Source organism: Phascolarctos cinereus, unplaced genomic scaffold (assembly GCF_003287225.1).
Source record: "Phascolarctos cinereus isolate Bilbo 61053 unplaced genomic scaffold, phaCin_HiC Scaffold_1;HRSCAF=81, whole genome shotgun sequence".
Classification (NCBI taxonomy): domain Eukaryota; kingdom Metazoa; phylum Chordata; class Mammalia; order Diprotodontia; family Phascolarctidae; genus Phascolarctos; species Phascolarctos cinereus.
The window spans coordinates 151,593,245-151,606,332 of NW_027555514.1; the positions used below are offsets into that span (position 1 = coordinate 151,593,245).

The 13,088-nt window shown below is 33.5% G+C and overlaps 1 protein-coding gene across 4 annotated transcripts in view; it reads right to left on the reverse strand.

The window, feature by feature from the left end:
- HGF (hepatocyte growth factor) overlaps positions 1-13,088 on the reverse strand; it is a 101,415-nt gene that overhangs the window by 67,942 nt on the left and 20,385 nt on the right. For all 4 annotated transcript variants that reach the window (XM_020984470.2, XM_020984471.2, XM_020984469.2 and 1 more), the window contains one exon: positions 10,132-10,246. In XM_020984470.2, the coding sequence (XP_020840129.1) occupies positions 10,132-10,246 (115 nt within the window). The remainder of the gene's footprint in view (positions 1-10,131; positions 10,247-13,088) is intronic.

Here is a 13,088-nt window from a genome sequence, read left to right on the forward strand (position 1 = left end):
AATTCTACTCAGTAGGCTCAAAATAGAACTGTATTTGCTGTTCCTGGGCTGAATCTAATTCATGTTGTTGTCCAAGTCAGGGTTATAGTTCAGTCTTTTCAGTCATGTCCAATTCTTTGTGACCTCAATTGGGGGTTTTCTTGGCAAAGATACTAGAATTGTTTTCCATTTCCTTCTCCAGTTCATCATACAAATGAGGAACCGAGGGTTAAGTGACTTGCCTAGGGTCGCACAACTAATATGATGGAGCCAGATTACTCCAGGTCTAGCACTCTTTCCACTCTGCCACCAAGCTGCCCTATACTTAGAGTAGAGCAGGTAATATTAGAGAGAGTTTTAGTTGACCTTTATTTCTTGTAAGCTAGAATACCACTATGGTGGTGTTCTGATTCCCATCTATTGGTGAAGCACAGAAGGAGTAAAAGTTGCATGACTAGGATTCCAATCTCATAGATGTGTGAAGTACCTATGATCTGTAGCATATGTGTGAAACTCTTTCAAGTATTTTCCCTTTAATAATTTTCCTGACAGTTAAGTATTTACCTGTGCCCCTCCCCTTCTACTTGAAGAACTGGTTTTTCCCTCTACCTTGATCAACAGAGTACCTGGGTTTAGTGAAAAATATAATTTACATTACAATTTCTATAGCAAACAGCTCAGGTCTAAAGTTCTCTGATACAGATTACCTTCCTTTAAAGAGAACTCAGCTCCTTTCCAACTATAACTTTAAAAAAAATATATATATATATATATATATAGTATTGTAAATTACTATGGGTGACCTTAAGGGATTTTCAAGGGAAATTTTAACTATACCTGGTTTTCACTTTAATTTTGGTTTTGGAACTTCACCCCCATAATATGTGGTTATATTGTTTTTTTCCAAAAATCTTCACATATCATGGAACCCACTTTAATATGGATCTTCCATAAAAGGAAACAACTGTAATTTATCAATCTGATTCTTTCAATCTTAAATAGATTTTAACTCATACACTTTTTAAAGGTTCCTTCTGAAATTATACAAAAGAAATCATCTAATGATCTTTAAGAAGGATCTGAATTAGAATACTAAAAAATGGAAACAAACGGAAATGCCAAATTATTGCTTCATAATTACAGATTTTATTCACTGAAATAGAAATCAGGAGATTCATTATTTCCTTGTCCAGTCTTTAAAGAATGAATCTGAAATGAATCTACTTGCTGTAAGCTCTGCACAAGAAATCTGTTTAATGTTAAACATTTAAACATATATATCAACTGACACAGTTCATGTATAATGAACCACTTAATAACTGTATGACCTTGAGCAAGTCATTGAACCTCTCTTGGCCTTGGTTTCCTCATCTGTAAAATGAAGGAGCTGGACTAGAGAAACTCTAAACTCCCTATCAGCTCTAAATCTGTGATTTGGGAACCTATGTGTATCATAGGGCTTTAGCGAGAAAAATATTTTTTAAAATGTTAAAGCTTTATATGCATGAGAATTGTTGCTATTACTATTGTTAAAATAATAATTACTCATTGTACACAACAAAAAGAGATTTTCTTTCTTTGAAACATTAGCCAATTTGTCTCAATTGCAAATGTTCCCCTATTACATGTTCTTTTTTGTTTAGGTCATGGCAAAAGAGAAGTTTTCTTTTTTTAAAGAACAGTTCCCAGTCATTCTTTCCCTCTGTTTTGGAAAATTGGTCAGTGAATAATATCTGCTTAATTAGATTTCCCATTTTGACCAAAGTCAGTGATTCTAGTTCATGATGAAAAGTCAGAGAAAGACCATGGCAGTCTAGAATAATGGAAAGAAACTTTGTGTTCAAGAAACCTGGGGTCATGTTCCTCCTTCAATATATGTGACTTTGTTACCCTGAGCAAGTCATTCAAACTTGGAGTTCCTCAGTAACTTCATTAAGAGTACACATTAATGATGGTCAGTTTCACTCCCTATTCTCTGGCCTTTTCCTCTGTACCCTCCCCAGCTGCCTTGAAGCCCATACCAGACATCATGCCCTGGAGTTTTCCCCTGAGGCCTCACTGTCCAGGTTGGTTAATACTATTCCTTGCTTACTAGTTTCGTGGGCTTTCACTTCATTCCCTATTCTCCAGCCATTTCCTTCTGAGCCTTACCAACTCCTTTGTTGCCCTCTCTTTACCACCATCCTCTTATCTCCAGTTCTGGAAACATGATTAAATCAATGTTGCAATTCTAGATGGTGTGGGTGGGTCTTATCCCCTGTGGCCCCCAAATCAATGTCCATAACTTTCAGTAAGAAAGTGATTGGCCCTGGCCACTATCCCCCTATATGTCTTGTTTCCCTCTATTATAAATGTTCTTAATTTGGCATTCGTGAAGGACAGAGGTAGACAGAGAGAAAGACAGACACAAACAGAGAAACCATGTTTCACTGTGATTAATTTCCTTTGTAATCCTAAATATTTTTTATGAATTTCAACACTTTATTCTGAGAAGAGGTCCACAGACTTCACCAGTTTGCTAAAGTAGTCCAAGCACCAAAAAAAAGAAAAAAGAAAAAAGAAAGATTAAGAATTCTTGCTCTATCGAAAAATAGAAGCTCTGTGAGGTCAGGGACTGGCTTGATTTTTGTATTTTAGCTTGGAACACAATAAGCACTTTCTCTGTGTGTGTGTGTGCGCGTGCGTGTATATATATATATATATATATATATACACACACACACACACACACACACACACACACACACACACACACACACACACACATATATATATATATATATTCTTTTTTTTACTCCTCTCCATACATGAACATTCATTCACTAGCAGAGAGTATTTTGTTTGTTTGTTCTTCCTTTCTGGGAGGAAAATAAATACAAGAATTAATGACATTAAAGTTTGGGGAGCAGAAAGGAGGATAGGAGAGGGGGAGAGAGAAAGAGAGGAAAAGACAGAGGGTGAGAGAGACAGAAAGGGAAGAAAAGAGAGCAAGAGAGAAAAAGAAAGAGAGCTAGAGACAACAAGAAACCTCAGGAAAATTTTTGTGGCAAACATTGTGCAGCCAGGGAATTTTAAAATTCTGTTTTGGTTATCCTTGTGAAGCAGTTTCAAAACACAAACTAATGTGTATGTATGACAAATAGGTATTTTTAGATTTCTTTTCAAATTAGTTATTTTTTTTACTGTTAGAACCAAGAATGCATAAATAACGTATTCACAGAATGTATTAACCAGTGCTGTAAGGAAGTATAACTATGTTATTAAAGTTCCATATATCTTTATCTAATAATGATTGTTTCTATCAATACTGTTTTATGAAAATGAGATTTTTTTTGAGATAAGATGTAAGAACCTGTTTCCTACTAATGAAAAAAATTTAAATGCCCTGATATTTTTATCTTTGCCCACTCAAGAATGAGATCATCATTCTTTCTTCTGTTTTGAAACCAATGAACATATCAATACTTCATTTACCAAATGACCTTTTATAATGTGAAAGTTTGCATCAGAGCATGAAATAGGTCATCAGTAAAATTTGTGCCTTCAGAAACTATATGAGTCAAGATCTAAGCCATTCATTCCAATAATTACTTGTTCAAGTTTGTAGGAAATCTATCTTTTAAAGTACAGCATGTACAAAATATCTTTATATGAGTTCATTTCCCTATATCACCTCTATCTTAAATACATAAAAATAAAAAAGGGTGATGTTAATATAAATTGGGTGAGCTAATACACTCCATTTATTAGAAAGTTTGAGTCTATAACATAGATGTACATTTTTCATTTATATCACTTGATACTTAATGGACTTTTTCAAAGATCTAATTATATATATATATATCAATGTGTGCATACATACATAACATCATACATGCATACATACATACATACATATATAGCTATGTTACCTTTAACCTTTATTCGTTTTGGTTTCCTCATTGGTAAAATGAAGGGTTAAGAATTTAAATCCAGGGGCAGTTAGGTGGTGTAGTGGATAGAGCACAGGCCTTGGAGTCAGGAGGACCTGAGTTCAAATCTGACCTCAGACACATAACATTCAGTAGCTGTGTGATTCAGAGCAAGTCACTTAACCCCAATTGCCTCACCAAAAAAAAGAAAAAAAAATTCTAAATCGATGTTCCTACGAGTCTGCATCTCACAAGGCTATTGTGTGGAAAATTCTTTGTAACTCTTCAAGCATTTATGAGCATGTGAACTATTACTCTTCTTTTTAAATTAATAATAATACCTATTTCATTGACATAGTGAATTCCAAATGAGGAAACTACCACCGAAATCAGGGATACATGGCAACTAAATGCTTTAGTGGATAGACTGGTAGACAGGGAGTCAGGAAGACCAGAGTTTGAATAATGTGTCAGGTACTTTCTAGCTACATGACCCTGAACAAGTCACTTATCCTCACTCAGTTTCAGTTTCTTCATCTCTAAAATGCGATAATAGTAATTCCTATTTCATAGGGTTGTTGCGAAGATCAACTGAGACATGAAAAATACCCTAAAATCCTATGTAAATGCCATTTATTATTATTGTTGCATATATTACTGGCTGTAAACACGTATTTCATAATCATATATGTACATATATCCATCTCTATATATAATATACATACACGTAATCATATACAATGAGGTATATATAACTGGATTCCCGTAAAACACACATACATGTAAGGTTATAAAACTGTAGTTAAGGGGCAGGTAGGTGGTGCAGTGGATAGAGCACAGGCCTTGGAGGCAGGAGAATCTGAGTTCAAATCCAGCCTTAGACACATAACACTTAACTAGCTGTGTGACTCTGGGCAAGCCACTTAACCCCAACTGCCTCACCAAAAAAAAAAAAAATTAAAAATAAAATAAAATAAAACTGTAGTTAGAAGGGACCCAAGAGCTCCTTGAGTCTTCCCATTACATAGTGAAAAAAAATCTTCAAAAGGCTGACTCAGAACATTTAAACATAGTCACTTCTCCAGGTTAAACAGACTTTTAGACTTTCCTCACAGGTTCTATTTTCCAAGAATTGTTTCCTTTTTGCATTCTAAATTCTCTCCCTCATTTTTAGTTTATGAAATTCATAGTTTATCATAGGGTTCTTACTCTCCAGCAAATTCCATACTAACATAAAGAGTAATTCACTTTTCTTATGTGCCATACTTCTGAATTTTGGTGGAAGAGGGGGTGGAATACAAAGAGAGATGGGGACTAAACTTTTGATTTTGCTGTTGTAAAGGGATAGTGGTTGAGCAAACACCTTCCACCAGTGCAGGTTGGCATCTTCTCTGTAACTTAAAGTTTTAGGAGAAGTTTTGACTTGCCTAGAGTCACACAGCCATTATATGTCAGAAGTAAGACTTGAATCCAGGTGTTCCTGGCCCCCCCGCCAGGCTCTTTATCTACTATAATATGCTGCCTCTTACCCTAGTAAGTTTCTTGTTACCATTTTAAGAAAATAATTTCATAGTTTCTATATACTTTTGAATCTTCATATGATTTTTTTTAAATTTCTTTATAGTGTTGCCTAAATGTTCACTCCATCACCTTAAACTACTTTAGGTTATTCTTTTAACAAAAGTCAGGAATTTCCCCATTTTATGATTTTGCATTACTGGACTTGAACCATATGTGTGTCTGTCTGAGGTCTCATTGTGATAATAGCCTCTTCAAATATTTACCGATATACATATATATATATATACATATATATACATATATATACATATATATACATATATATGTATATATATACATATATATACATATATATACATATATATGTATATATATGTATATATATACGTATATATATGTATATATATGTATATATATATATATATATCTCAGGGGTAGGAAACCTGCAGCCTCAAGGCCACATGTGGCCCTCTAGGCCCTCAAGAGCAGCCTTTTGACTGAATACAAACTTCACAGAACAAATTCTCTTAATAAAAGGATTTGTTCTGTAAAACTTAGACTTGGTCAGAAAGCTACACATAAGGTCCTAGAAGGCCATATGTGGCCTCAAGGCTGCAGGTTTCTCACCCCCAATATATATATATATACACACATATGTATGAATATTATAATTAAAGAAAAGGCACAATCACTTCTCTCATGAAGACTGCATTCTAAAATGGACATATTACCATGGGTCTCTAAAAAGCAGGGCAAAAACAAATGACTTGGCAATAAGTGGGTTTATGTATAAGTGTAATTCCTTTTGGTTAGGAGCTATGTATTAAAAAAGTAATGTATAAACATTTTTACTTTAAATGCTTTAGTAAAGCTTTTCATTTCAAGAAATGCAATGTCCCAAAAGTCCTAGTATAGCATTAAGCTTTAGCAGATTAAAACTGCACTAGATTTTTGAATATATGTATTATTGTGATTCTTTCTATAAATAATGGATCATGCCCACCTTTTGGTAGGGCAACTGACTATACAGATAAGAGCAATGGAGTACAGGGATCTAGTCCTGTCCCCTCTACTACTAACTTATAATATGCAGGTACATTGCCTAACATCTCTGAGCGCCAGTTTCCTTATGAGTAAAATTATGTGGTTAGTCTAATCTATGAGATCATATTCAGCACCATAATTCTGTCAACCAGGTTTGCTTCAAGCAAGGTACTTTTTTTCAAATGCTGTATAGAGGCAAATAAATAAATAAAGACTAATATTTTAAGATCATCTTGTCATCCTACCCCAATCTATGTAGATTTGGAGGGAAAGATGGAAGGGAGAGTTGTATGTAGTGAAAAAAGAAATAAAACAAATTCTCCTGGATGTAGAAAATAGGAATAAAATGAAGAGTTAGCTCATTAGTAGTATTAGCCTTAATATAGTAAATTTGCAGTTTCATGTACAATCATCTTATATATTGTACTATGTTATGAAAATGCTTGTTTTATTCCATAAATTAAAAATAATTTTTTTAAAAAGTAATCTATGAAAAGTTCTCCAGGAAACCAAGATAAAAAAATTCTCTTTTATCTCTCCTTCTGTCTTTCTGGTACATCTAGTCTTCAAGGCTGCTTGGAAGTATAGTTGATAGATCTGTAGTCAGAAAGACCTGAATTCAAATCCTACTTCAGTTACAATAGTTGTGTGCACCTGGGCAAATCACTTAGTTTCCTCTTATGTAAAATAGGGATAATAATAGCTCCTAATTCCCAAGGCTGTTGCAAAAATATGATGAGATAAAATGTGTACTAGACGTTGCAAAACTTAAATTGTTATATGAATTCTAGATAGTATTATTATTATGGTTATTATTATGCCTGAGCAAGATGAATTTAAGTCAAGTTATTTATTAAACACTACTAAGTTCCAGCCACTGTGGTAAGTGGTGGCCTTCGTGCATCCTATGCTTAACCTGAGGTGAAATTGCAGAGTTGCTTTTGGGTCTTCCTTTTCATCTTTGTTTTTGGTTATGTTGCATATACCTAGGTCGCTCAATAGACATGGTGTTGAGCCTGAAGTCAGGTGACCTGAATTCAAATCTGGCCTTAGACACTGAACAAGTCATTTAACCTCTGGGTTTGCCTCAGTTTCCTCAACTGTAAAATAGGGACAATATCACAGGGTTGTTGTGAAGATTTAACCAGATAATAATTATGAAATGCTTAGCACAATGCTAAGTACAAAATAGCTGCTATATAAATCCTTATTCCCTCTCTTTCCTCATTATGTTGTAGTCAGTTTGTTCACATAGTGAAGTTCAGAATGTAGAGTGAAGGCTAGCTGACTCTGGTGTTTTCTTCAATCTATCCATTCATTCATCATATGTTTATGGAACACTTTCTCAGTTTGAGCCTTCTGCTGTGGACTATAGCATACTGAGCTCTCTACTCCTGTTCATGGAATCACGGGGACATAGATTTTGACCTAGAAAGAACCTTGACATCGTCTAGTCCATACCCCTTACTTTACAGACAAGGAAAATGAGGCAGAGTTGAAGAGACTTCACACAGGTGGTTAATAATAGAGACAGGATGTGAACAGGTCCTCTGACTCTGATCGTATCAAAGCTTTTAAAGAGATGGGCGGCTGGAAAAATCTCTGAAATGGAGTCTTCAAATTTAATTTTAAATTTAACTCAAACTCTCAAGATGTTAGCCTTAATTTTCTTCCCTGAGTATCTTATGTGAATGTTAAAAAAAAAGCATGATTTTTATACATTCATTTACCTCATTAATGGAAATGTTGAATAGCAAGTAAAGAAACCAGACCTATATCCCTAGGTCACCTGATTTTCTACTTTATCTTTTCTATTCATTTGACCATCTATCATCATGTTGCCATTAAGTCTATTTATAAAGTATTTCACTTCAAGGAGTCAACAACATATCATTACTTCAGCCAAGGGAACATTTCTTACTTCATCACTCCTGAAACACAATCTAAGAATCAAGCACTTTACTTTAAAAAGTGTTTGTATATACCACACTCCAAAAGGACAACTAGTGGATGAAGGTCACTTCTTCCTAAAATAGTGTAAGCATGGAGAGCTTGCAAAAACTGAATAAGTGTCTCTGTAGTAAGGCTTTCTATCACAATGAAAAATTAATTGATAAAGCGGCCAATTGGACTTGACAGTTCTCTAGTTCTAGTTCTGTGATGCCTCATTATCATAGAATATTGGGGTTGAAATAAGAACTCTGTGGGGTACAGTGCATGTGCTGGCATTATGGAAGGATCAGTTTCAAATGCTATTCCTTTGTTCGTGGAAAACTTACATCATTTTCTGTAAGGGCAGGATCTATCTAAGTGTAATTTTATCCTCCTAATGCAGGTAGTGAAACCAAGCTAATCTTTGATAGACAAAGCCAAATTATTTTCTCTTTATTTTAATTCAAGGACAGCACTATGTTCTAGGGAAAACCAAATGTCATTTTGACTTTAAAATTACTTATTTAGAAAAGCAGTTGTAAATCTCTGGTATTAAAATGTTTGCAGCTGGTTAACTCAATAGTATAAAGTACTATGTTAATAAGAACAAGGTCAGGAGAACCATTCTTGTGTTGGTCACCAGTTACCTTTGCTCCTTTCTGTGGTCAGAGCTCATACCCCTAATCCAAGTTACATATTTTGCAAATATAGGCCATTGGGTATAACACAGGTAATATGCAAGTGTGGATGGATTGGTGCAAATGTTTTACCACTACTGGGGGTAGAGAAAAGGGTCTAGAATAGACCATTAATATTATTTTTTGTTGATCAAGCATTGATGGTATTTTATATTGAAATAAGTCTGATTCTTAAATTTAATTGTATTTCAAGCAGATAAACTAGTAGCTCATTCAATGAAATTCATATCTGAGATTAATCTTGGAAAATAATTTGATTTCCCCTCCAAATCTTGGGACTTATTAGCTATTGAAGAGTCAGTAGGGACTTTTGTTTCTCATCCTTTAATCACACAATCTAATAAATCTGTCCTTAATTCCCACATATCTTTAAATGGAAGGTCAAAAATTAATAAATAGTATTTCCACCAAGAGGGAGATCCCCCCTCTCCTTGCATCTGATGGCAGCCATACCTGAGGAAAGCATCAATGAAGAAACAATAGACACTTACCTAGTAATCCGCAGAATACACTCATTAGACTCCCTGAACCTCTCTGACTCCAAACCTGTCTCCTATTACTATTTCTCTTCCAAAAAAGACTTTCACAGATAGAAAGTTTTCACAGGCTTTGGAGTCAGTGAGCCACAGGCACAACCAGAAAAGGGACTTAAGCAGAAAAATTCAGTTTCGGCTAACTCTCCAAGGTATACATGTTGTACTTTGTCCTCATGAGTTCATAGGGATAACTTGTATTAGTTTTATGTATTTCATAATAGATGCAGACATAAATAATCAATATCTATATGAATAAAAGCAATTATAAAATAACAGAAGACAAATGAAATTTTTATGCTAAATCTTTAAGGATAAATTGGCATATCCTTCACCAAATATCCCATTTACTGACTATGTGCACACATACACACATATACAAGCTGATTCAATGTATTTTATTGAATAATTTACATTATGGTAGAAGTATACTAAAATCTGGCTAAATAACTTATTTTCTTATATTAAATTTTTTTAAATGTCTAGATTATTATTTCTTCGTACTATTCTTACCCGTGTTCATGTGGTATCATCGAATTCCATGGTTGGCATTTGATACCACTCTTAGTTATAGATATAGTTCCCTTGTAGCTTCCCCCTTTACCAATGATACAGTTTCTAATGTAATCTATTGGAAGAAAGCAGAGAAAATATTAAAAGCATGTGAGACATATGCTTTACTTTTTAAAGATGGAAATAAAAACTCCATTCAAACCTGTAAGTAATTAGCTCAGCCTTATACATTATTTCAATTAACAGAAAAAAAATTCTGCTATAAGGATTTCACAAAGCATTCAGAACATTTACTACCTAGAAGTTTGAGGGTATTAAAAAACTAATGATATTGGTTAAATATTTTTAAATTGATGTCAAAATTAACAAAGTAACAATCTTATTTAGATAAATGAATATATTATTTGTGAATATGTATTTTACTCTTATCTAAATTGTTTTATAAATGTTCAGTTGAGATTTTCCCTGTCCTTATGTAGGTTTTACTTGCCAAATTAAAGCTAAGATAGCCAGAATTCATTATGTATGCATGTATGCATGTGTGTGTGTATGTGTGTGTGTTTAGATGATCATCTTCTGTTAAATGTGTAAGATAGTGATGTCAAACTGGCTCCCAAGCAGGCCACATGTTGATTTAGAAAACCACATATTGACATTAAGTATGCATTTTTTTTTATTTTGTTAAATATTTCCCATGCATACTTTAATCTAGTTCAGCCACACTTAGGGCTACCTGGAGCATGTTTTGACACCTACGGTGTAAGATACTAATTCTTCCTACCTCATGGAGACAATGAATACAAAAATATTCTACAATCATAAAGAACTTTATAAATATAAATTCAGCATCATTATCTTTGAGCATCTAGCCAATGACCAGGGAAATAATCAAAGTAGATATACAGTTTACATACGCAGATTCATGTGCCTAAAAATAACAGTTCAATGTCCTAACACGTTATTATGCATATCTTTAAGGTTCCATTTAAAAAATGAATGTGTACTATTCATTGCCATTAATAAAAGCTAAAAACAATATATACATATTTTATACACTATAGCTCTGATGATTTCAACCAATATGAAATATTATTGACATAATTAATATTCTTTGGCTATTTATCATTAAACATCCTGGACAAAGTATCTTGTTAATATTCTCTATAATTTGTTCAGATTATCAAACTGACAAATTATGGAATATCTTGGTCTAGATTTCACTTTTTAAGTTTATTTAAGGATGCAATTAAAAGCGTCTGTTATTTTTTTTCTTATAGATAGAATTTCTTACTTCCCTCAAATCTCTCTATCAAAGTGATAGCAGTTATATTACTACAGTGGTCAAAACAAGTTAAATTTTGATCCACAAAAATATTAATTCAAAATAAAGAAATATAAAATAACATAAATAACTTTTTAAAATTTCATGTTTGGTGATTTTCAATCACAGCTTAAAATTCAAAATTTGTATATAAAGTAGGATATCTTTGGGTTGGTATTAGAAAACATGACTAAAATCAACCTTATAACATAGCTTTTTAAAAAATCATATATAGTTATGTTTCTGGGATATAATTGGACCCATTTGAATCTACTTAATAATGAATCATACTATAGTTGTATTTAATACTCTTCTTTATTGGACTTACTAAAATATTTTAAAATTTGAAAAATTAATGCCATATATACTGGCTTTCTATTATTCAGTGCATTTCAAATTTTGCACAAGGGAAAAAGAGCTTTCCTAAAATTTCTGACATCTTTTTTTTCCGGGAGCTGAAATACTGTTCATTTTACTAATGAGTTGGTGAGGGTTGTGTTCTGCTGCCGTTCTGTGAGATGTCTACCTGGTATGGGCCATGTCACACCAGCTGCAAAAAACAATTCTGTGCTTTGAGGAGAGATTTCTAGCTTCACTGTCTTTTGGGAATGTTCTTCAAACACTTAACACCTGTTACTGTATATATTTGACCAAACCAAAAATCTGTCATGACAGAATTGGTCGTGTAGTACCAATGTCCATCACGAAAAGCATTATTGTGTTACATGTAAATAGAACAAATAGCAAAGCTGCTGTCTGGAATTCTGCTGTGTCAGGTCAGGGACTTTTTTACCTTGTAGAGATTTACAATGAATTTTCACAACACTGTGTAAGTAAAGAGCTCAGAGTTCACGATTTGATTGGCTAATTATATATGTTAAGTTGGACCACAAAATGTCATTTTAGATGAAAATTAATGGAATATTTGATTTCTAAGCCACTATTTTAGACATAAATTAATTTTTAATTTCCCTGCTCAATTTTATCTAATTACCTTGAGAAATCATAATCTCCACCTGAATCTTTTTTTTTATGTAGAAAGGGTTTAATTATAGTAATTTTGAAATCATGTAGCCAAGATACAATTACTGCCAACACTGTTTTATGGAATTTACAATGTAATTTGTTTGAAATAATAAGCACAATTTTGTTTTAGTATTTTATGATTTATATAGCACTTTCATATACATTATCTCATTTAATCTTTAGAACAACTGCAAAACAAGTAGAATAGGTGTTACTGTCCTGATTTAACAGACAATACTGAAACTCAAAGACTTTAAGGGGCATTTTTGGCAGTACATACAAAATTCTTTGAGTAACAAGTCACAGTTCCCCTCAGGAAAATAGTCAAGCAATCTCTCCAACCAAAAATGCTCTAACTGAAATGGTTATGAATGTTTTTAGTGTCTCTTAATTTATTGTTGAGTCATTTTTCAGTCATGTCCAACTCTTCATGACCCCATTTGGGGTTTTCTTGGCAAAGACACTGGAGTAGTTTGCCACTTCCTTCTCCAGCTCATTTTACAGATGAAGAACTGAGGCAAACAGGGTTAAATGACTTGCCCAGGGTCACACAGCTAGTTAGTGCCTGAGGCTGAATTTGAACTTAGGAAGATGAGTCTTCCTGATTCCA